The sequence below is a fragment of the Microtus oregoni genome, unplaced genomic scaffold (genome assembly GCF_018167655.1).
Source record: "Microtus oregoni isolate MIOR12 unplaced genomic scaffold, Mior012 000038F_ref0000394, whole genome shotgun sequence".
NCBI lineage: Eukaryota > Metazoa > Chordata > Mammalia > Rodentia > Cricetidae > Microtus > Microtus oregoni.
Window position 1 is genome coordinate 3,471,481 of NW_024543097.1, and position 26,020 is coordinate 3,497,500.

The following is a 26,020-nucleotide window of genomic DNA, read 5'->3' on the forward strand; positions in this document are numbered from 1 at the left end:
AAAGTTTGCTTCCATAACAGCTTAATTTAAATGTGGGATCTATAAGAGCTGGGAGCAAGAAGTAGATTCTTCCTAACACTGCCTTTGTTTGTTTGGAAGTCTTCACTTTGGTTAGTCTTTACAAAAAAAAATAAATAAATGTTCCTCATTTCCATTAGAATCATTGTGGATGTTGTCACCCACTGTGTGGGGACAATAAGCCATCAATAAGACTACATCAAACTGAGAGGTGACTCACCCTGTCAGATTCGTGTCTAAACTTAGCATCCGCGTGTAAGAAAAGAGAAGGTCATCCGGTATCTGCCATTCATGTAAGGTTAAGAAAATGCCTCCTCCACAGTGAATCCATCCTGTGCTGTAATTCACAGCTTCCTCCCTCACGTCAATGCCGTAGCGTTTCAGATCCTACTTGACTTAGTAGTGAAATGATGTCATTAAAGAAGACATAGTTCTAACACTGTCGTTTTCATTTCTTAACTGCAAGATTTGTACTTGTAGAAAAACGTCAGACTTTCTCCAATTATAGGTGTTGTGTTTGTTGGAAAATTTAGTCTGTAACCTTCACTCATTACGTTACAGTACTCAGAAAATTATCGAATTGGCTTGGCATAAATACTAGTAAAATGTAAGTGCTGGCCATTTTCTCTTTCTGGTTCTCTTGAAAGTTGTGTTTTTAAAGAGTAGTTGAGTGTGGTCTGATAATCTAAATTTCCTCCAGCCGTTTCTCTTCCTGCCTTTTTCTACTTAATTTTCTCACACTGTGAATTCCCCCAGGGCACAATGCTTTGCCTAATGGCTCAATATTTAGAATGGGTGTCAGACATTGGTTAACATGTGTCCTGAGACATGGTTGTGCTTTTTGTGCTGTTTTATTTTGTTTAGAGAATGTATATGATTTCATGGAACATTCCAGAAATGCTCTGAAAAAAACAATGAAAATGTGAAAGCTGTTGTATTAATAATATCTGTTATTTTTTTTAAAGCATGGTGATCAATAAAGCAAGCCCCTTAATTTGAAATTTTATTTGACCTCAAATTTCCCCTATTTTGCCACTGATGTTTTTAGATCAGGAAACTGCTCCCAAAGTGATAACTAACACACACACCTCTGTCTTCAGGAGACAGTACAAAGCTCTGAAGGATGGCTGATGAGCGGAAGGACGATGGGAAGGCGCCACACTGGACGTCAGCCTCACTGACAGAGGCAGCTGCACATGCTCACCCTCCAGAGATGAAGGATCAAGGCGGGGCAGGGGAAGGGCTGAGCCGCAGCGCCAATGGATTTCCGTACAGAGAGGAGGAGGAGGGCGCCTTCGGGGAGCACGGGTCACAGGGCACCTATTCAGATACCAAAGAGAACGGGATCAACGGAGAGCTGACCTCGGCTGACAGAGAAACAGCAGGTAACTGAGGGGCCACAAGGACTTTTTTATGCTTTGTAGTCGGGTTGCTCTGCAAGTGAATTAATTTGCAGCAGCTGGTCCTGTCACTTCTCAAGGACAAGAGTCCGATTAGGAGGAATCAGTGCCCTCGCAAGCCACGCACCAAGCACCATGGCAGTTAATATGACTTCCCCGACTTGGTTGTAGTCTTGATATTGTTTCTCAGCATAATTTTTACTACCCTAATTTTTATGGGCAAAATACTCAATGCATGGATATCTTGCTATAAACAGTCAGTATTTTAACCTATTGAAGCAAAATTGTTTTCTTCTTATTAGCTTAAGTAACATTGGAAGTAACTAGGTCCAAGGGCTTGATTAGAGAGGCTTATTTCTTTTTATTATAGAAAGAACAGTGCAAAGCACCCCATCAGCCTTTCAAATGAGAAGTATGGAAAGGCGATGTTTAAAGGGGATTGTTTTTACTTAGGGAAAATTTTTCCAGCTATCTTCTGAGGTGCCAAATAAATTCACAGGGTTATACTGAAAGACCCTCAGAGAGGACCTTTCCTCTCTGATGAAGACCCCAGAACCAGGACACTCCAAGACCAGGCCACAGGATGCAATTAGCAAGAGGTTTATTGAGTAAACACTGGTACCTGCAGGGGGCAAAGTCTTTTGGAGGACTTGCGAGCCTGCCAACTGGAGAGCGGGCTTTTCATAGGGAAGAGCAAAAAGCAAGTTTACAGAAGCAAAAGCGTGGTTATCAGAATGAGGCAGGGGGCATGACTGTTCCTATCTCATAGATATCCTGTTTTGCAGTCAACCTGCTTTGTTGATGTCCTATCTTATTGACATCCTGCCCTGCAGTCTTCCTATCTCATAGACATCCTGCTCTCTCAAGCACATGGGATGTTCTTACGAGAGCAGGCTGGCTGCTGATCCGGAGAATTTTTTTAAAGCAAACAGGACGTTCCCCCGGGGGGAATGCTAGCTGCGGGTTTTGAGGAGGGGGTCTGTAGGGTCTTTCAATACCAAGATAATATAAGTATTCTTTGAAGTACAGGGTAGCTTTGCCTGACAAACACTGCAGAAGCCATTAGCTTGTGGCTGTTCTGTTTCACCGTTAGAACAGGCTATCTCCCTCTTAAAGATTATACGTCTTCTTCACTAAGTTGAATCCTCTGCAGTTGCTCTGATACACAGCCTCTGGGAATTCCATGAAAACTCTGCAGAATTCCTTGAGAATGGGGAAAGAGATTGGATGTATTTCTTGACTGAACCAGGAAATTCAGAAGCTATGTAGTGCTCCAAGGAGACATACATCTTATTAATAAGACGCTGTGATTGAAAATGAAATGAAAATAGGCCTCCCTTTCAGGGTTACAGTGAAGATTATAATATAGTATAGAGTGTACAAAGCCAGTGTTCCAAGACCTGATATCTGTTAGCTACATAACTGTGGGTAGCAGCGGTGGTGACACTCTTGAACAAGGAATTTTTATCTCTGGCTGAATACAGTGGAGCTTGCTGAGGGTGGGACTTCGCACTGAAAGGACTCTGATAGGTTTGAGGCATAAGGGGATGAGGACAAGCTACAGCATCATGGTTAGAAAGAAGGAAAGAGATAATGGTGTCCTTATCATCACATCCTGCAGCCCCTGGCTTTATAGCTGTAGTGTTCAATACATGTGTGCTGGACCAGCAATGAAGTGAATAGGCAAATGCAAAGACAGTCATTTTCAAATTAACTTGAAAACTATACTTTCATCCCTGATTTTAGAGTCCTTTGTTGTTACACTCCTGTTGGTTCGTTTTTGTATTTGTTTTTGTTTTTGAGGAGGATACCAATCAAGCTGTCCTTGAACTTACTGTATAGTCCAGTATACAGTATACAGTACTCCAATCAAGCTGTCCTTGAACTTACTGTATATTCCAGTATACAGTATACAGTACTCCAATCAAGCTGTCCTTGAACTTACTGTATAGTCCAGTATACAGTATACAGTACTCTACTTAAAGTCAAGGGTATTCCCTTATCTCAGCTTCCCAAGTGCCAGGGTTCTAGGCATAAGCCATCATGCCAGGCTAGCTATATCTCTTAGATACTCAACACACAAGCCTTATATACTACCATGGAGCAATACAGTGCAATATAGAAAAAAATTACTGTATATAGTATGCTTGTTCAAGCCATGAACAACTCGTATCATGCAATATCCTATTTATTCAGCCATCTTAATGAAGTATTTAACAGCTCAGAAAAATCTATTTGTCAGGTCAGTGTGTCCTTGCCAGTTTCCTTGAGAAGATAAAATATATGTATTAGATCCAACTCGCAAGTATTTCTTTTGTGTGATGGTATCAGGAACATCCAGTGTTTATTGTACAATTCTCTCAATTTGCATCAAATGAGTCTGTATTATCCTAGAGAAATCAATTTCTAAGTATTCATATGTGTGCTTTCAGTGACAGAGGTGGTACATCTTCATCTGTAGGTTGCCATAGTGATGTTTTCAGCCTAAACTACGGTGTGATTTTTAAACTAACTCTTTTATAAAAAAAAACAACAGGCCAATCCCTGAGCCCCTGAGACGTGCAAGTGTGGAAAGCTATAGTGATGGAATAATAGAAAACTTGCCTTCCTTAAACTTCCAGAAATGCTCCAGTGACAAATCAACAATCAGCTTCTTCCCAAACAAGTTTAATAAAATAAAAGCTATTGTCCTTGATGATTTATAGATAGTTTCCTTAATATGTGTGTCATGAATCATCACCTGTGCGTGCAAATACTCCTAAATCTCAAATATGCCATTTTTAAAAGGCTATGCCGTGAGGGTGGTAACCTCATTGGAACTGGCATTGTATTTGGAGGTGAGCATTTCAAGAAGGACCAAAGAGCTCTTTTTTTTTTTTTAATTCACCTACAGTGTAGAAGTATATCACATTTATTCCATAAAATATTATCTTCACAAACAAAACTGTTCAAATAAAACACTCCTCAGTGTCCTCAGCTAAGATTGTAGTGACCAGGAAATGTTTCTTTTGCTTCCTTCTTGGCTATGGTTGTCTCTTCATTTTCACAAGTCTTTTACCTGAGTTTGTAACCTCTCTATAAACAGAATTAAGAATGGAAGCTGTGTCTCCCTAAGACTGGGCCCCCTTAGCCATGTGCTCTACTTTGTCATGCACCGCTTGAATATTCTTTTTCATGTATGGGCTTTGACCCTTTTTAAAAATGCACATCCATGGTCAACTTCTCTTTGTTCTTGTGCACTGAGACCAGAATTGGAAAGCAGGATGTGTTAGAAGGCAATGATATTTTAATTGTATTTCTTTACATTTGCCTAGATGCTTCCTGCCATACAGCATAAAGCGAGCCCATAGAAAGATGGGTGGAATTATTTTCTCAACTCTAATGTTGATGCTTTATTTCTCTGTCCTTTTTAAAGGACACACAGGATCATGTGAAAACATGTGAAGGTATTCAGAATCAAGCTGCCTAACCAAAAGGTAGTTTTTGTCTTTTAAAATTGTTTTCCAAAGTGTAATTGAGAAGAAAAAAAAAATGTCTTGTGATAATCCCTTCCTTTCTTTTGCATTTTATTGAAGAAAGCAGTGAAATACATTTTGACCCCCATGGAGTTTTGAATCAGAATGACAATAAGACACATCATCCATAAGTTTCTTATGCAAGAGCAAGGCTCAAAGTTTTATTATAATTCATATTAAGATAGCATGAGGTAACTTGCAAAAAGACAAAAGGGTTGATTTGTATCTATAAAAATCTATAATTCTTTGTATCTAAAATCTATAATACTTTGATGAGAACATGATGAGAAGTGGAAGTTTGAAGTTACCTTTCAAGTGACATTTAAGGCTGTGGAGACATGGTTTCCATAGTATGTTTGTGACTTGGCAATGCAAATGACTGTCACTTCATTTGGTGTCCTGATATCTAAGGCACAGAATATTACCCTCACTGCATCTAATTATGAAATAATTTTAGATCTGCAAAGTATTGACTCTGCATTGCTCACCTTGCTCTGAGCACTATTACCTGTCCAGAGATAGAAAAGTTTTCCGGCTCCTTTTCATTCCTCAAGGGTTGCTTGAAAACCTGGAGCCTGCTCTCCTTGTCCTTCTTGACATCCATGGGCAGAGGCAACTGTGAATTAAATGAACTTGAAAGAAATTGTGTTTGGAGAGGATAAGGGTATTTCTGCTATTCATTGTCCCTTATGCAATGCAGTATATTCATTATTAACATAGAATTTTTACACTGTATCCAGTAATATACACAGTCTAGAGATGATTTAAAGCATATAGGAGGATTTCAGAGGCTTCAAGCAAACATGGCATTTTATGTAAGGACCTGAACAATGTGTTGATGTTACAGGGATCTTTCCACCATCAAGGATAATTGTGTACTTAGAACCACAACTTGGAAATTTGTATAGCATCACAGTTTCCACATGGCTCTCCAGTTTGTACACTACTTTGATCACATTATGCCATTTTGAGATATCCACAGAGGTATCTGTCATTCATGTTTTCATTTTCAAATGAGAAAATTAGGGCACAGACTACTTAAAAGAGTTATTCAGAGATGCACGTTTAGAAGATGAGGGTGTTGGATGAAGAACCCAAGGGCCAGGAACCCTGTGAAACCTGGTTTCATTCTGAGCAGTCTGTTCCCCAAGAAAAGACATGTAAATGTTGTGTATACTTTATCATTTATTTACCTTCTAAGCAGGCCACTGACTGTCGAGGCTTTCAAGATTTCTTTAGATTGAGGTTATTTTTCTTGGCTTTCAGAATTAATCTTGTAAATATTAGCATTTGTCTTTTGTTGGAAAACATTACTGGAACCTGGCCATTCCCTTGCCATTGTTTCAAATAATACAATGGTTATTTGGAAGGAATCTAGAAGACGAGCCTTCTCGTCTAACCCTACTCAAGTGTAGTCAACCTCTAAGAGCATTTGCTAACAGGGTCCAGGCTTCCTGCCTTGTAGAAGGCAACTAGTCTACCGCCCCTCGCAACAGTCTTCCATGGCAGGCAACATCTGCATTTCTCTTACATAACTCACAGGTAAACTCCGAGTCCATGGCATAAAATCCTAAGTGTGATTCTCAATTTCCTCCAAAGTGGAGAAAGAAAGGAGGAAAAGAAGAAACAGACTTTTATAGGTGTCAATATATGCAAGTGATCCAAAGCAGACTTTGGTGACGTCAACTGACCTCAGGCATGGTGTTTGAATGTTGATAGGGACAAAACAAGTCATGGAATGAAATGATTCTTTTTTGGATATCACTTAGGGTAAATATAAAAATCGAAGGGTATTGCTTTACCTTTCTCCTAACTATTTTCTACGATGCCTTTTTTCCTGGCATGTCTATATTTCTAGATCTGCCCCCTACCAAGGAGATAGCATAGCCTTCCCTATATTTTAACATCCCCAACACTCAAGCAACCCCATGACAGACAGACCCAGGCAATACATTTATTGTTGCAAAGATTACATATTGAAGCTGGAAAGTACATAATAGCGTGATGAGGGGCAAGGTTGGCATCACTCATATGAAAGCCGCAGATAGCTCTAACGTTCTCTCTGTTCTCCCTTTGATATCTTAGAAAAGTGAAGCCTGCTTTTTGTTACCCCCATCCTCCCTGCCTCCATTTCTAAATTGAGATCCCTTCTAAAATACGATCTATGGCATATACTATATTAATTATACAGAGCCAAATAGTGCAGTGCCATTTCTCCAGCAAAATGACTAAAGCTATCCTCATCAGTCCCTGAGGCGAATAAACAAGCAGTTCTAACAATACAAAAGGCTGCAGATTTTCTTCTTCTTGTTGCCATGCCAACCACTCATTGCTCTGGCTGCCATTTCCCTGAGCTCCGCAGAGAGAGGCGTGTGCAGAGCAGTTACTTAGCATTCAAGGGTGGATCTGCAGAAAAACACACAGCCTTACTGCAAAGCGCCAGGCCTGTCGGCACCGGTGAATGAAGCCAGAAAATGGGGACCTCATGAAGGTTAGGCATTTGGGCTGGAAAGAATGGGAGAGAGATTTTTTTTTTTTTAAATTAAGACAGTTCTACAAGGTTTGTATATATTGTTTGCTTTGTCCGCTGTGGTCTCTAGCAGATGAATTGGGTGTGGGTGTTCATTTCTGTCATACTATGTGGCTTGTTGTGTTGATGCCTACTGGGTCTGAGCCTATCCGGCCCAGTTTACATGGACAGGATCATAAAGAATGCTGACTCTTGCTTCCGGAAAAGGATGGGCTTCTATATACCAGGTAATCCCAGCTAGATCTTTCGATGGCTTTCAAAATAGAGGAAAGGATGCGCACTGAAAAAAGTTTCTCATTTAAATATGCAGTTGCATGGTGCTTATCCCATGATGTTTGCTTCTCAGTCAGAGGGAGATGACATTGTCTTAAGCCAGTAATTCTGAATCAAAATGTTAGAAAAATCAGTTTCTCAAAACTGCTTTTATCAAACCCAATGACTCAACAAATTGGAATATTATTTTCTTTTTTGGAATTTTAAATACCTATAGACTTTGGAGTTGTGATAAGCAAAGCTCTACATACACACATACAACACACACCACACATGTACACATTCACACACACATATACATACATATACACACATGCTCACACATACATACACCCATACATATATTGTATTAAATATAAGTATAATTTAATTATATTTTATATTTTTGAAACTTTCCCCTATTCTGTATTTTCTAAAGTATTATTGTGTTTTCTCCTTTCTAATTTGCTGTTGCCTTTTCTCATTGTGATTTCTTTCATTGCTTTCCAATCTCTGAGGGTTAAGAAAAATCTCCATTTAAAGAAAAATTCTTTTCAGTTCATAAGATCTTTTTCATTTAAAATGAATATGGGAAAATAATAAGTAAAGGAAGTGGCTCTTCTGAGATTCATTTTTAGACTATGGTGAGCCTTTTATTTGATTAATAGTATAGAAGACCTTTTGATATTCCCTCTATTTGTAAGTATTCTTTCCTCACGAACCAAAAAAAAAAAAAAAAAGGACATAGAGAGGGAGGGAGGGAGGGAAGGAGAGAGAGATTGGAAAAGAAAGAAATGTAGTATTTTCAACAATAATTTTCCAGGTATCTTAAGAATTTATGAATCATCAAGCAATAATGTATTGTTTAAACTTTATAGTGGAATATATGTGCATGTCCATGCATTCATAAATATATAAATATATGTATATATATATATATACACATACATACTTTGGCAATATTGCTAGTTTTTATCAGAAGTATCTGGCACTTAATGACAAGTATCTGGGCTTTAGTTTTCTTTTGTTGCAGTTGGAAAGGGGAATATTTCTCAGTCGACACTCCCCTCTTTTTTCCACAAGCTACCTAGATACACTGATTTTCTGCTTTAGTGTGTAGAGCTCTTTCCTTCCTCCTGGCACCTTCATGCTTCATTGCTCCTTAGCACATTACAAAGAGCATTTGCACCTGCTCTCGGGGGAAGATGTAAATTCATAGCAGAAGCAGAGAACAGAACAACTGGCGCCGCTTTACAACCCTGGTTCTGTTAGTCTTATCTGACCAGGCGTGTGAATCCCGGGAGAAAAGGCTGACCTGCATGCTACCAGCTCACTATGCAGCAACTGTCAGAAAATGAGCCACACTGTTCAACTACACTCATAAAAAATACAGTTAGGACCTTAAAAAAAAAAACAGTGTGTGCTTTGGGCTCTCCTTCAACTTTTAACCATTATGCAAATGCTAGGTGCTTACTAGAATACAAATATGAAAGCAAAATGTCAATATTTAAAATGTATTGCGAGGATACTCAAAATTTCACAAAGCATTAAACTTAGGTAGATAAGGTAGAGAGGATCTAAACTCCAGGAAAAAAATCATCGATAGTAGAGCATCCTGAATATCAGACTTGAGTCTAAATAGGAAGTGCAGATCAGGGCTGGACTGGCAAATGTGTTCTGCCTTTCTTTACAGGCTTCTCCAGCCTGAATGATCAGCCTTCTCAATGGACTAAAAACCTTCTTTTTGTATCACAGTTGCATGGTACCATGCCAGTCTATGATGGCAGAAAGCTGCTGTGTTCTCATTCTCCGGTGAGGCTTTCAGAAACACCTGTATGGACTATGGTTATATGTTGCTAAGAGCACCCTTCAGGTGCCCTTCTACTGAGGTTATCTATTAACTAGTTTTTATTCCAAGATTGTAAATGTTCGAATTTGTACTCTGCTTTTCTCTTTTCGTTTGACATATATTACTCTATTTCCTGGTGTAGGTGCTAATAAATATTCTAGTTAATACAGAAAGAGATTGAGAATCCATGTGTAGAGTTAAGAATGAGAATCACATAGACAAAATTGTGCTCCAAAAAGGATACTGCAGTGTGAGTAATGAATTCGTGGGAAAGGCTGAATCAGAACAATATACTGGCGATGAAAGAATAAATTGAGAATCTTTGAGACGAGGCTGGATTCATTGTGAAGATGAGAGAGCTGTTGGTTACAGCAGAAAAACATTTAAAAGTACCTCTATAATGCTTTGTGGGGGAAATGCTGCCAGAAGGGACTTTCTCTAATAATGGGGGTTAGGGTTAGAGGGTTGGGAATAGCGAAAATATGTAACATCTAATCAGAGACAGCTGCTTGATAACTGCCAAGTGGGAAATAATATGAAAAGTTAAGATCAGCAAACTCCTGAGAGACATAAAATTCTAACAGATAGGAATCATACAGATGCCCAGTAGCTCTCTATTTTCATTTTTACAAAATTAAACTCAATGTAACATTGACCTGGATTGGAAATTTCCCAAAAATAGCTTGAGATGGAAACACAGACATGCAAGTTTTTTGGATCCTCTGGTTGTAAGGTAAAGACTGATTTGTTGTTATGGGTCAAGAACACAGCAAATCCCAATCCTGACAAAAGGTCGATCTGAGCCTTGAATCACGTTGTGTGTTCTCCATCATGGTCTTAACTGTACTCACTTAGAGCAGTGTAGTGATACTGACATTGAAAGCTAATAGCCTGATTTTGAAAGTCATCTCAGCAAAAACTGAGAGACGTCCATTTTCCCTGTTTCATCTCTGGGTCTATGAAATGACTTGCAAATGGTAAGGGTTTAGATAGTACACAGTACTTCTATATTGAAATAGGGAAATTATAAATGGACTATAGGAAAAATAAGTTTTGCTTGTAGACAGGACTGACCATTGTACCTAGGACCTTGTTCTTATAAGCAACCTCTTTTCTGTTGACCTACATCCCAGTCCTAGGAAAATGTGGGGTTTTTTTAATGATGGATTTATTTTAACTCATTGTTTAAAAAGGGCTTCCTGCGATGTATCATTTCTTTTCTTTTTGCATAAGTTGAATTACAAATACCTGTTTCCTTTATAAGCAGCAAAGAAGGTCAAAGAATTGACCGAATATGTGTTCTCCTTGGAGCGTGTTTTATTTACATGACCAAATGGTCCTCTTCCTTTAAAAATGGAGCAAAGCCCTGAAACATTGAAAAGACTGGATGAGGATTGGAATGGATCCCAGTGAAGTCTCACTGCCTGGATGTGTGAGAGCCTGGGTTTAATCCCCAGGACTGAAAAATAAATCCCACTAGACTGCACTTGCTGTTCTTGGTGCTGTTCTGAAAGATGACACCCGTGTTGAGATGTAAAACTTCTTAGCTTTTCTTTCTCCCCACCCCTTTTTTGTCTTTCATTGACACGGGGACTATGGATAGACACCAATGAGCTGTGAAAATTGACCTTTTCCTCAAAAAAAAAAAATGAAAAAAGGCACTATGCTCAAACAGTATCATAAAGCGTGTTAGATATTGTCTTTGGGCCATATCTTCTCTAACTCTTCTAAGTCCTTATTATTATAGGAAACAAATGATTACATTGCAACCCATAATGTCACCACTATGAAAATCATTGTTTAGGAGGGCAAGTTCATTTAGTTGGGCTAACAGTCATCCCGTTTCCATGCAATGACCTGTCAACACAGTGTAAGAAAGTATTCAGTTCTCACTGGCCCACATTTAATTTGTACATCGGAATCAAGTACATTTGGGATTATGCTCAAGAACTTGGCTGTTGGTGTCAAAGGTGAATGCACATTTTATGACCAGTATCAGTTCACAAATTTAAAAATGAATCCTCCTTTATAAATTACATTGAGAAAATATTGAGCTTGTCTTCACTAAGGGGAAATGTTCCGAGTCCTCTGTGCCTCAATTCTCTGGAGTGACAGAAGGGATAGTGAACCTCTACAGAAGCACAGGGTCTGAGTCTTTACCAGATCCAATGGAAAAAACAGTTAACCAATTATGATATGATAATTTAGAAATGATTTTATTAAAACATTGAGATAGTCTTAATTACAACATCGAGATATTCCTTCCACTATGGTCTACAGATTTTCAGATGAGTCACCAGTTAGTATATAAATTTTGTTGAACCAAGTCATTCCACCTTTGTTTCATGTTACTTTTCCCCGTTACATAATGAAAAATTGAAAAAAAAGGGAGCAAAGGTGAGGTGGGTCCTTAGGAGTGTTTCTGCTTTACCTTTTCTGTAAAACAGTAACCCCACACTACCAATTCATGTAAAACACTTCGGAGGGATGGAAGGTGGCTGTAGACGCTGGGGATCAGTGGTTCTTCAAGGTAGAGAAACCAGGCAGGCTTAGGTATACTCTTAGAAACAGGAACCGGTTATCAATGATATTTTCGTACGAAAGTTGTAGGATTTCATGGGAAATCTGAGTTTCCATGTTTTCAGGAAGCTCTATAAACGTCTTCCATAGGCTTCTGATCCCCTTACTAAATCAATCTCTGTCTGTGATTTTAGAGTACAGCATATGCTACAACAGCCTCTTTCTCCTGCCCTAAGCAAAGTTGAGAAGGAAACCAAACCTGCCTTGAGCACTTTTCTGATAGCTTTCTCCATTCCCTTTCCTTTAAGTTGTCAGTGATCAACGAGCCCATATGATGCTGCTCACCCACTTCCCTCTTACAAAGCCTGCTCACCTTTCCCTACAGCATGCCCACCCTGATGGCCAATTATCTTCCATCCTTACTCTACTACTCCATCAAAGTGCATGCACCCTTCTCTCTCTGCTAGGCTCCTAGTCAGAGGATAAATGCAGTAATAGAAATTGAAATATACCTAAATACTAATAGAGATTGAAAAAAGTAAACAACATTGAAGCAAAGTCATCTCTGCAAACTTTTATTTAAGTGGCTCCCCTGGGTATATTTTATGACATTCGTAAGTTTGTACAGATTTTTTTTTGGACTACTACTGCTTGTTTCTTACATATCTCCCATAAATCTTACAGTTGGAGAGATACTTTCATCAGTCCATGAAAATTAATCATTGCTTTAGAATATTTTTCACAAAAAATTTTAGAAATCATCAAAGGCTTTTCTTTTTATTTTTATGATTATATCAACTATAAAGGCGATATTGAACACTGCATTTCTTTTCCTACTTAGAACTATGCTCTTGGAAAGTCATTCCATTTTGCTACTAATTGGTTGGTCCTAGCAGAATGTGTTTATTGTTCATCAGTTGTACTTGTCTGGAAGTTTCCAGTGAAGGTATCCACTTACATTGTGCTGTGGCTGAACTTTTATTTTATTATACTATTAATAATAGAGGTATATTCCTCTCATGCTTTTCTACCATCAGTATTTCAATTCTTCTAATTTTATGGTAGTTTTTAAGACTGTGAACAGTGGTTATATGTACATATGTCATTAGATTTTGAAAAATATAAAGATATACTACAAGTAACATATACTAAAATCCTTTCAAGTGCTAGAACAAAGAAAATATTTTATACAGTTACTGTGTCTAAAATGTGTGGTTAGAATATAGACAATCACCTGCTTAGTCTGTAACTCATGAGGCAAAGCTGATGTTGCTGCTGAGAATGGCAAATTCATTCTCAGAAATTGTGTTATGACTGGACATTTAATCAAACTGCACTTATGCAGAAGTCATGTTGCCTTCTCTGTATGATGACTGAGTGAACAAAGTAATTTTTATATATAGGGATTCTTAAATTATATAAGAGCTTCCATAACTTGATCAAGTCATGCTGAGGATAAGCAAGAGAAAGGAAGCAAGTGTTCACTAACTTTATGGTGCAAACCATAAAACAATAACACTGGTTATGATAGAAAAGGCTATAAGCATAACATAGGTAACTAGTAAAGACTATTTCTGATATAGAAGAAATTATATTTGTTCCCTTTGTTATCATATTGTTGCCCCCAGTCATTTCTGCATTTTGTAGCTGCAGAAACACTACTTCCTTCATGACATGAAAGCCCACCTTCACTCCCGGTCTCACTCTGCACCAGATCCAATGGAAAAATTAGTTATACAACTATGATGCGATAATTTAGAAATTATTTTATTATAACATTGAGATAGTCTTAATTACAACATTGAGATGAGCCCTTTAAAGCTGGAAGGAAGTCCTACATAGTTCAGTGCTCACACACACAGATGGGCACTTGCATGCATACACATATATGTTCCGTGTATCCCACAGTTATTCTTTTTAAGGGTAGATTTATTCAAGCTCTCATTGTTTTACCAATAATTTATCTTCACATTAATGTTTCTAATAATGTTTTATAATTCAGTCATTTGACAGCATAGTATGTTTCAAGATCTAGCAGAGAAGACACTACAAGTTTTCAAAAGTCTGCAAAGAATAGTGCATTTTTAATAAGATATGACATAGAACATTTAAATCCCTCATTTGGTGTTATCATTCCCCCAATGCTAAAAATGATTATATTTAATTAGTTGTGATAAAAGCTGTTTGAAATTTTCAAGAAGTAAATTCTTCATTAATTTTATGTTTACCCAATTTTTTGGATGAGTAAAATATTATACTTTACTTAATTATCACGTTTCTATTATATAAACTACAGGTAGCAGCATAAATATGTATATGTACAATAAGACTAGAAATCAGCCCCAAACCTTAAACTAGAAAGTGTAAGTATAAATCTAGGCTGGGACCATATTCACTTAACTATGTGTCTTTTACTTAAATATTTTCCCTTCTGTTTCTATCTTGGATACTAAATTTAGAAATAAAATTTTCCAAAAGGGGGTGCTGGAGAGATGGCTCAGTGGTGAAGAGCATTTTGCCGGCTCTTCCAAAGGTCCTGAGTTCAATTCCCAGCAACCACATGGTGGCTCACAACCATCTGTAATGAGGTCTGGTGCCCTCTTCTGGCCTACAGACATACACACAGACAGAATATTGTATACATGATTAATTAATTAATTAAAAAAACCGTTTGCCTATTCAAGACATTTGTAATAATCAGCTGGAGTTTTTTAAAAAAAAAATTTCCAAAAGGTGTTGTTTCTGATCTACGCTTGTCTAATTACTTTTAACTCAATGCATTACCATCAGGCTGTGGTCTTCCCTCACTGCTATTTATCTTAATTTGTTATACCTTTCTCCTTAACCAAATTTGAAAATCAGGGCAGCCCAGTTAAATCTCTAAAGAATTCATTTGAGTATGCCAAGGTATACTCTAGGTAGGATGATGGCTTTGAACATATAAATTGAGGTAGGAATAGAGAGAGTGGGGAGGGGTAGACCAATGACTCAGCAATTAAGAGTATGATGTGTGTAGTAATAAGGGCGGCGGCGGGGCTGCGTCCCCAACACCCCGGCCGCCTACCCGGCTAGCTTATGCCCCGAAATAATTACACGGACACTGTATTCTTTTAAACACTGTTTGGCCCATTCTCTTCTAGGCTAATTCTCACATATTAATTTAGCCCATGTCTAATCATCTGTGTATGGCACCCCAAGGTGCGCTTACCAGGAAGATTCTAGCCCATGTCCATCCTGGGTCAGAGCTTCATCCCGGGAGCGGGGCATGGCGTCTCTCTCAGGCGTCTGCTCCGGAGAGGAGAGCTGTCGCGTCTCTGACCTCACTTCCTCTTCCTCCCAGCGTTCTGTTCTGTTTACTCCTCCCACCTATCCTCTAACCAATAAAATGGGCCAGGGCAGTGCCTTTATTAGCCAATGACCTTCCTCCATCAGATGTGTGCTGCTCTTACAGAGAACCTGAGTTCAAATCCCAGCATCTAACCAGATGGCTCACAACTGACTCTAATTCCAGCTCCAGGAGATCCAAACCATCACTTGCACATATCCACATGTAGAAATAGACACATACATGAAATTTTTTCATACACATAATTTTAAAATATTTTTTTGAAAAGAGAAAAGGAAATCTTTCTATAACCACAATCCTTACTGATTTGGACGTGGCTATCAAAAGGGAGGCTTTATGAGGGGTCATAGAAGAATCAGTCAATAATCTGTGGCCACTTTTGGAACATAAGAGTGAAGACAAACAAAACATGTCCTTCCATAAGATTACCTTGGACTTCAAAAACAATTGTGTGCAGGGGAGAAACATTTTTGTCTCTCCCAGGAATGACACAAAATGAACCCCTTCCAGAAAACAAAAACCAAAAAATTGAACTCTGATCTCTTTTCTTAAATGTCTGTCTTTATAAGTTGACTCTACTTTCAATGTACTTGCCCTCTTGAATAGGTGGAGCCTTGTTTTGATCTTAGAAGAAATATTCAGAAGAAAGGCTGCTGAGCAAAGCTGTGGGGCTGCAGTGTTGCCATGGTGACACTGTGCATCAGCAGAGGTCTGAAGGGTGGGCTGTGTCAATGCCCGGTTCCTTAATTAATGCAAAGATGCAAGGAAAGCAAACAAACAAAACTGTCCAACAATCTGTTCTTTCAATGCTTTCATGACTAGTGGATTCAAGGAAATGCTTTCATAGGAGCCATTTAGTCTCCAAATTAAGCAAGAAGCAAGGAATTTTCGTTTTTTCCTTCTTCGTGAATTTATGGAGGGTGTTTGTTTAGCAGAGCACTGCGAACTACACAGTGCTCTCCTTGTTGACTAGATTCCAACAGCAGCAGCAATTAACATTGGTCTCCTAGGCAACCATTTTGTACCCTACTGAGAAAAACCTTCTTGACAGGAGCATTCTGTCTTAAATTGTTTTGTTTTCCTTTTTCACCAAGTGTACGGTAGACTGATTTGTCATTTCTTTTAACACACCATTATTGTACCCACGACTCTTCAAAGAAGAAACATTTAGTGGTTTTTATAGCCATATGGTTGAATTTACTGTCAATGCATCTTGGTTCACTTTTAACAAGCTGCGAGAAATCAACAAAAATATGTGTCTGGGCATATGCCGATTTGCCTGGATTTTGTGCTCACAGTCTAACTGGTGAACCATTGCATGTTCGAGGAGGCACAGCTGGTCCTGATCCAGACCCACGGGCTGCACATTCAACACTTACTGGGTCTACCAATAATGCTCCATCTTCACTCAAGATGCAGCCTAGAATTTTCAGAGCTGTTGAAAGGTTGTCAGCCCCATCAATTTTATTAATTAATTGGGTTTTAGTGGGCTAATATCACAGTAACCATAGTATGAAGATGCACCATGCCCAGATCCTGGGCCTGCCTTTAAAATTCTGCCATGATGAAGACAAAAACAACAAGGTCCTCGGGACGGTGTGGTGTGGGTAGTCTGCAGGAGGACGACAAGGGCCTGGAGCAGCTGTAAGTGCTGAGCTGTATGGTAGCACAGTGGTGCTAGGTTAATTGAGACACCCCCCTTTGTAAGAGACAAAAGCCTGACACAGTATCTGGTAGCCAGTGCCAGGCATTGAAGCAAGGAGGTATTCCAAATATTTCCCTAACTGATGACCTGTCTCTACGGTTCTCATCCTCTATCTTTATGTCATGTATTCTCATACTATCCAATAGTCAACAATAAGCAGTATTAAACTCTCAACTATAGTAGTCAATATTACCTTTCAATTGTGTAATGTTGATAATTAATTTATGTATAATACATTTTTAATCCTCTCAATAGTCAATTTCTAGTCATAAATTGTGTATGTATTTGAAAAAGAAAAAGAGAAGGTGGATAAAACAAACAGTGAAAAAAATGTCTTTTGCTCTCTTACCTACAGGAGATGTCCTGCTGCTGATTGTTCTAGTGAGCTTTCAGGCCAGCTAGCTCCTTGGCACTCCATCTAGGTCATAGTCCAGAGTTGGACTTGATGATAGGCATTCTGAATAGTTGGGGCCCCAGAATTTATGCAACCAAGTTTGAGAGCAAAAATTAGAAAGAAAGAGAGAGAGAAAGAGGGGGGGAGAAAGAAAAAGAAATGAGAAAGAGAAAAAAGAGTGTTTTCTTCCTTCAAAACTTTGTCTTTGAAAAATACTTCTTCTGACCATCATTATAGACACAAATATTAACAACAATGAGTTATGGTATCAAGAGATAGTCATAATAATGCTAGCCTGGTGGGACTAGTTTCTCAGAATATACTGCCATGGCTGCTAGTGAGATATTGAAGTGGTAAGAACCATCTGGACATCTCTTTCATCAAGGATTCTTGGCATGCTGTCTGTTACGTATTATGTAACTACCTAGCTGAGATCCCACATCATCCCATGCACCAAAGGCTATTCCTTGTTCCATTTTGTGAGAAGCACAATGAGTTCTAGTGAATTTATCAGGATAAAATAACTAGATGGTAGAAATCCTTCAGTACAGAACCATATTCCACTGAACTAAGATCTCAATAGTTCCTTAAAAACTTATCCTAAAGGATAGTTACCCCTTAAAAAGGTAAAAAATATGGTTTGTGTGTGGGTGGGTGAGTGGATAGATGGATGGAAGCAATAGAGATATACGTAGGATGAATGAAAGATGTCATACATGATTAAATATATAAAAACAATGAGCATATATATAAGACAAGAGTCTTTATAATTTCACTTTTATTAGTTTGATTCTATGATTGTCATACTTGATCATTTGTGTTTCTTTGGTACATTTATTCTTAATTATCCGTGAGCTAACCCAAGCCCTGAGTGAATTTGCTCCTATCCCAAGAGCCAGGCAATGGGGATGCAGAATTCACCCAGGAGAGATCTAATTACATTTCTGCTGGGGAAATAAAAAAAAATCTCTTGCTTCGTAGGGAAAACTACCATTAATATCTTGTTGATAAATTACTTTGCCTCTTTCAAGGAAGATTATAAATTCACTGAACCATATGAAACCCCCAAGCTCCTGGTCAGGGTCATGTTTCCAAATACAGTGAAGTTTTGAATAGAAGGCATATAATTTTCTATTTGAAAAGATTTAATAATTTTATTATTCCAAACAACCATAACACATTAGTTAACCCAATATGAACTTGGCTTCCTCGTATGTTATCTGATTAGTCTTAAAATAGAATTTTTTAAATCAAAAATGGATGCTGGGACTTGAACCCAAAGTCTTATGCATACAAGGCAAACACTGTATCACTACATATCCAGCTCCTGATAAACTTTTTAAGAAATATGAAAGTTTAACAAGCCTTCCAAGATCATGTTAAAATTATTTTCTGACAAATATACTAAACGTGTCCAAAAATAAAGTCACCTCATTCATAAGTTATGTTCACTGGAAACCAAAAGTACATTTCTAAATTAGCTTTCCCCAAAACAAAAATAAAAAATTCAAATCTCTTAGGATTTCTTTTCCAAAATAAATAGAAACTAAGTTTCTGGTCACCAATGAAACATGATAATGTGTTACAGTGTGTTTGTGAAGCGTGAATCTGGTGACATGGACCAGGGGCATGCATGCCTTCAATTCTCTGCTTCCTTGTCTCTACTTGGACTGTTTTAAAATTCCTTTATAAAATGCCCACAATGCCATTTTGTCTATTTTGTATGAATCCATTCTGCATGTCTCAAGTTCTATTATGTTATAAACAATTAAAGTAATTTTTGGTTGATACCAACATGCAGTCCTGCACAAAAGATTGAAATATTGTAACAAGGCTTAATTATAATTTTGTCACATAAGCTAATGATAATTGTGCTTTTTATTAATATTTTCTCAATAAAAAGAGCTTCAACTCATATAAAAATGTTGTAGATGATAGAAAGTTAATTAATGCTCAAGTACTTAGGACTCCAGTTTAAATGATACTCTTCTAAAATGTGTCAAATTCTTACAAAGTATATAAAGTAACTGTGCCTTTTTAAAGTTGGCAATCATAGTGTGGAGTATGGTTTATTTCTAATTTGTGTGACTAACATGAACAAAAACTTTTATATTCGTTTTCTACCCTTTTGCAAAGAAAAAAAATATTCGAACTGTGTTAAGTATCCAGTCTAGCCCAAAACTTGGTGAGAATGGCCTCAAGAATTGTGTGGGTATCAAAAGAAATTACCCAGGACTGTTGATGTTTACCAGATAGGTAATCACATATCTCTCAGCACAGTTCCCTCTGTGGTGTGCTAAATGCTGCTGAAGGATACTAAATGTTGCATCAGTGCTAATAAGAAGATTCAAGAATGATCTAGAAGACAAGGATCATGTTGTCCCAATGTCTGCTGTGTCTGTACTACCTTTCTTGCTCCCAGTTTTCCATAAAACACTGGAGTTCAAGAAGCATCCTCAACTGATGACTTTTAAATGCTAGACTTGCCTTGAACAATTAATGCGTCTGAGAATCCCCAAATCCTAAAGTTGTTCTTTTTAAATACTGTTGATCAATTCTTGACGCTCTCCGGTTGGACTTCTGGTCACTATATGATCTTTTGTTCCTGTATATTTGCAGAAGAAGTGTCTGCGAGGATAGTTCAAGTAGTCACAGCTGAAGCTGTAGCTGTCCTGAAAGGTGAACAAGAAAAAGAAGCCCAACAGAAAGACCAATCCGCATCTCTGCCATTAGGTAAATACGAAAGCCTCGGTCGGGACAAGCATGTGCTGCCCCTTGTCACAGCATAGAGTCTACTACGTCACAGCATTTATTTAACTTTGTACATACCTCGTCTATAAGGCAGTCACCTACCACCTCTACCAGAAGAAGGAGGACTTGTTTTCACCCCCTCATGGGTTCACTGAGTTGTATTGATAGGTTTTAGGGTAATACATTTGTTGTTAGACATGATAACCCTTTTTTGTTTATTAAATCAGGATTTTATGGCTCCATGTACATGAAGTAAGCTGAAGCTTCCATTAGAAATGACTATCTTTCCTTATGGGTTCAACTACATGAAACCAGTAGCTAGAGCTTTGTTAGAGTCATCAGTGACTTGAATCACATAGGAGAGACTTACCTTATGGTTTGAGAATTGACCATGTAGCTCACCTAAGGGCACTTCAGTAGCCTTGCCCTTTCCGATGGTCATAAATGCCCTTCAGTGCCACAGAGCCATGCAACACATAATTGCTGAGGAGGGCTCTCAGCCAAAGGCTTGCTGCCCTGCACAGAGATATACAGATATGTGTGTTGATACATGAATACATTAATAATAAATGATAGATAGGTAATAGATGCAAAGATAAATTACAGCTACATAGATGATTAATAGATACATATATAGCTAAGTGGATAGACTGAGACATATATATAGTTAAACAACTATAATTTATATATATAATATATATATATTAGTTAGATAATAGAGAGGGGATAGACCCTAGATAAGTGGGTAAGTAGAGAGATATATATGTATAGATGGAAGGAGACTTTCTAGGATTCAGTCTATCTATTTCCTACACACATATGCCCAATCTGCCAAAAGGCATGGCTTCTAAATCCTAAAATTTTTTTTCCTATTTTATAGCTCAGTGTATCCTTAATATTTTTTCCTGATTAAGAATCCTTGAAATGTCTACTAAAAATCAAGAATAAGAATATTTTCCTTTTCCAGATTAAGAGTTTAGAATATAGTCAATATGTATCATTCTGAGTGTTTTAATATCAAGGGCTTTCTTTCTCATGAACAGAATTGGAAAAAAAAATACCTAATTTAAAATGTTAACCTTTAATCTATCATCCACTCCAGTTCTTTGTTTCTTTGAAATAAAATTCAAGTTTCAAAATTTTAAATCTTAAAAATACATGGCACAAATCTCAGAGTTAGGAGCTGAACACCTGATGTCACAAAGCCACCTCTAAGGTACAACTATATCATAAAACTTGAGTTCATGTAATGTATGGAATAGACCAGCCACTGGCATTCATCGAGAACTATTGCCTTTGAAGCTCCTTCCCTGCATAGAAAGGTCACGAGGAAGGTAAGTGTCTAGGAGGAAGTCAGAGGCGGTTCAGAGCCCTGCCCAATATGCTAATTCACGGTGATACCCAAACCAGGAAGTGGCCCAGCCCCCACTGGGTGGGTGGAGCTTGTCGGCTGGCCACCACACTCTTCCTTTCTGACAGTGAAAGATAAAGGAAGTTTAACCTAGACTGGAGGTGAAGTCTCTTTTAAAATGTTTATCAAGCAATGTGACTATGAATGATCAAGATAATATTTGTTTATAGACTTTGCAGAACATTCAAAAGTTTGTTGTTTTTGATTAGACAATTCTAATCCCAAACAAAATGCTTGCCTGGGTGTATTATAATGTAGTATCTCAGGGCTAAATGAAGTTACAAATTTAACTTGGATTTTTTTTTTTTTTTTTTTTTTTTTTTTTTTTGGTTTTTTGAGACAGGGTTTCTCTGTAGCTTTTTGGTTCCTGTCCTGGAACTAGCTCTTGTAGACCAGGCTGGCCTCGAACTCACAGAGATCCGCCTATCTCTGCCTCCCGAGTGCTGGGATTAAAGGCATGCGCCACCACCTCTTGGCTTTTTTTTTTTAGAAATACAATAGAACTTTCTTTCATTTGTTTCCAACTCATTTTTATGCAGAAAAGGCTTTTTATAAATACGAAATGTTAATCTTCTAAGTTGTCACCAGGTAAATCAGGTAAAGATAAGAGCTTCTTAGGAATCTGTTTGCAGATTGGAGGACCACAGGACTGAGAGAATTAACTGTTCTGTCTCACTTCTCTGTGTTTGATCTGCAGCAGCTGAGGAAACAGCTCATCTGCCACCTTCCCCACCACCATCGCCAGCCTCAGAACGGGCAGTTGCAGTGGAGGAAGGTATGTTCTTGACCTTCTAGGGTTGAGGCTGTCCAGCAGGGTAAACAATAAACTCCAGTCCACAGCCAGGGACACGAGTGCCAGGTAGCGCAGACAGGGCTGGTGTGAACTCAGAGCGTCAAGAAGCAAATAAGCCCAAAAATGAAAATAGAATCCGTGTTTTATATAAAATCAGAAGCTTAAGAAAATGGTCAATATTATATAAAAGGAAAAATCGACTACGTGAAAACTCCGTGTTCAAGTTGCTAGAATAACTATAAGCAGTTAGCTTAATGTGGAGATGTTGGACCGAAATAACAATCCTTTTACAGCTGAAAAGAAATAACAAATACAATCCCAAGACAGCAAGAGTCAGTACTTTCTTAGGGAAGGGCCAGAAATTGTGTGCTTTACTCATGGTTATATTGCCAAGACTGCCCCGAGGGCCTGCCCCATAGCAAAATCTCACCAAAAATTAATGAATAAACCAGGAAGTTAATGAATGAACAGATACTGAGAGCAGTGAACTAGAAGCCATGGATGCTTCCCCACTGAGACCTACTACCGTCCATGAACACATTTATGAACTTGCTTCACACAGAACACCACGTCAGCATTTCAGTTCTCATTGACAAAACAGAGCATGCTCTGAGAACATTCATTCAGAATGTGAGCTGAGAAGCCCTAGATCACACTGCTTCAGACTCTGAATGTACGCAAAGGCTGGCTGATCTTTGGAGGAGGAACAACAGTGGCTTATTGTCAGTTTGCATGCCCTAAGGCCATTTGATTCATCTTCTCTTTCATTTGCTTTTCCTCATGTTGTCTCTTCAGAGATCATTTGCCATGTAAAAGATAAATAACATCATCGCTAAACATTTATCATGTCATAATTCATAATCTGATTCATTTCAATTTTTCCTAAATACAGAAAACTAAATTACTCGACTACATGCTGTTAGCTCTGAGGCAGTTTTTTTTTTTTTAGTCCCAGATTTTTAAGCAACGCCTCTTCTTTGTGGTAAGCTTTTTCATAATTAAACCAACCCCCTTCTGATCTGATACCTGAAATAACAGAAAACAAGCAAAATCATTGTGTGAAAAGAAAATGGCAACTGGAATTAGTGTATAGCAGCAATTTGCTATTAGTTAATCTCCTTAAACGTCATTTACAGTACCCTTTATACATCTGAAAGATTCTGTATGGACTGACTTATGCTTTTCCTGTCATCTGGGCCATATTTGTTGAGCACCTACAGTGTCCCAGAAACACTTTGAATTCTGAGCAAAGGCTTGAGGACGAAACATACATAATCCTTCCTTTCAGAGAACAAACTGCAGGGTGAAAAAAGAATACAATAAATAAGCTTATAAATAATTCAAGTGGATTACCTCCAGGAAGGGTAAGGACAGCAGCCTCTGGACAGAGAAAAGGGATCCTTCTTTTCTTGTATTTCTAGTTCCAAAATGAGAGGAAATACTGGTAGATCACAGGTGAAAACAGTGGGGCAGAGGAAACAGGATGCGCAAACGCACACAAGTAGAGGCAAAGATGCTGTGTTCTAGGACAGGGAGCCATGGCTAACAAGTAGTGAGAAAGGGGGAAAGGATTAAGAAATAGAGTGTAGTAACTAACTTGCTGGGGCCAAGGGCTTGGATTTCATTCATGGTCTACTGGAGATGCAGTAGGAAGCTGCTCATGACAGCTGTATTTCTCTCAGTGTGTCTGAACTCCCACTTAAAACCATTAGGGTGCCCAAGAATCCTCTTAACCCAGAAAGGGCTACGATGTTCACAGAGCTGACCCACTCCAAAAGTCTGCTTGAGGTCGGGTTATTGACTCCTCTTCCTCAGTGGGAATTGTAGCAGAAAAGCACAGAGATTCCTCCTATCTGTCTGGGGATCCACTTGGTCTCTTCCTTACAGAGAACACGTCACACACGGTGAGAAGATGAATAAATCAGACATGGCTTCAGTTTCACATCAGAATGTAAGGAATTGCCTTCCTCACATTGGTCCAGTATATTCAGGGAAGATGCTCCTCCCTTCTCATTCCAAGTCATTCAGTTATATTTCAAACCTTACTCTGTGTTTTCCATTTATTTCTTTTTCAAAAGAGACATTAAGATACATAAAGAGATCAAAAGATAGATCACTATCTTTTAAGTTATGTGAAAAGATATGCGTATATTTTATAAACCCTACATAATTCATTTAAATTAGATGATAATCTCATCTTTAATGTGTAAAAGGATCAAGGCAAAGTTCTATTGATCCTTTATCTCAAACCCTAATAAAATTAATGTTCAACAAATAACAGATTTTTTTTAAAAAAAAGTTAAATTAAGAAAACAAGCTAGTGAGTGACAAGCTACAAGAAAAGAAGGAACTGTTTGGTTCCTTAAGTTTTCAATGAGTTGCTGAAGATGCAGTGTGGTGTACTACTGACAGCAGGTTTACTGGGAGAAGAAGCAGGCGGGCTTCATCCATTGTCTAAGAGATTCTTTCCCGTCCAGGGCACAAACTCTCCAGCAACTTTGAGGGCACAGGGACAGGCACAACCTGATCCTTTTATACAAATGGAAGAGAGCACTTTGATTCATATTGAGTAAATAGTGGCTCTGGGGACTCTTGCTTCTTAATTAACAGACATTTATTTAAAAGGGGAATGCTTCCATTGAAAATAATTTGACATTCATCACTTTAAAAACATCCTTTTACTGTAATTATGTAATATTAGTGTATCTCATATCTCAGTGTGTGTCCTTATTTGGGGAAATAGCTAATAGAGATTTTATTGAAAAAAATTAACAAGTAGCTCTCATAGGAAGCAAATCATGGCGCTGCTCTAGAGGGCTCTGTTAGCTACAATGTGTCCCCACCTCCTTTCCTCTTTCTTGTTAGTCATAGCAGCTCATCCGGACTGAGCTGTCAGAATACAGAAGGCTGTGAAAATCCAAGAGAATACTCTAGACCAGAGGTCCTTCTGCCTTGTGCAGTTAATCCAGAATTCTGGTGATATTTTCCAGTGACATAGAGACGGCAGCAGAATTGTTATCAGAAAGTAGCATTTGTGGGTGGCAGTCCCCCCAGGACACGGAGGAATCTTTGGCCAGAAGCTGGCAAATTGAAGAAAGATGGTAGGGAACACTGTGTGCAGGGTCAGCTGCCTTCTGCTCTGTGCCATGAGACAACAGCAATAATCAGTCCTTGGTAGCCCATGAGCGCTAGATGCTCATAAACATGACTACAGATTTGTTCCAAAACAGTCTGATCAACCAAGGCTGAGTTTGGAAGGACAAATCTTCGTTTTGCCCAATATAAAATTTTAGATGTGTTAATAAAAAGTTTAAGTAAACACAAACTAGAAGGAAAATATTCCTCAGTCAGAATCAGCTAAAACTCATTTCTGAAGTCTATAGTTATGCAGAAGAGCTATGTGAAAAGGCCAAGGTTCTCAAGGTCATCCTATCCTTTTGAAAGTCACTTGTTAAATGAAGTAGATTATTGCATGATTAAAAACAGTTCCCAAGGGGCTGGAGATATGGCTCAGTGGTTAAGAGCACTGACTGTTC

At 38.3% G+C, this 26,020-nt stretch overlaps 1 protein-coding gene across 23 annotated transcripts in view; it reads left to right on the forward strand.

Annotated features, from left to right (window-relative positions):
• Positions 1-26,020, forward strand: part of Map2 (microtubule associated protein 2) — a 275,825-nt gene that overhangs the window by 209,484 nt on the left and 40,321 nt on the right. For 16 of the 23 annotated variants that reach the window (XM_041631827.1, XM_041631828.1, XM_041631829.1 and 13 more), the window contains 3 exons: positions 1,119-1,403; positions 20,149-20,262; positions 22,389-22,466. In XM_041631827.1, the coding sequence (XP_041487761.1) occupies positions 1,142-1,403; positions 20,149-20,262; positions 22,389-22,466 (454 nt within the window). In that variant the 5' untranslated portion in view covers positions 1,119-1,141. Of the gene's footprint in view, positions 1-1,118; positions 1,404-7,305; positions 7,425-20,148; positions 20,263-22,388; positions 22,467-26,020 lie in introns of those variants that run through there. The other 7 variants (XM_041631830.1, XM_041631836.1, XM_041631834.1 and 4 more) reach the window with 3 other exon arrangements.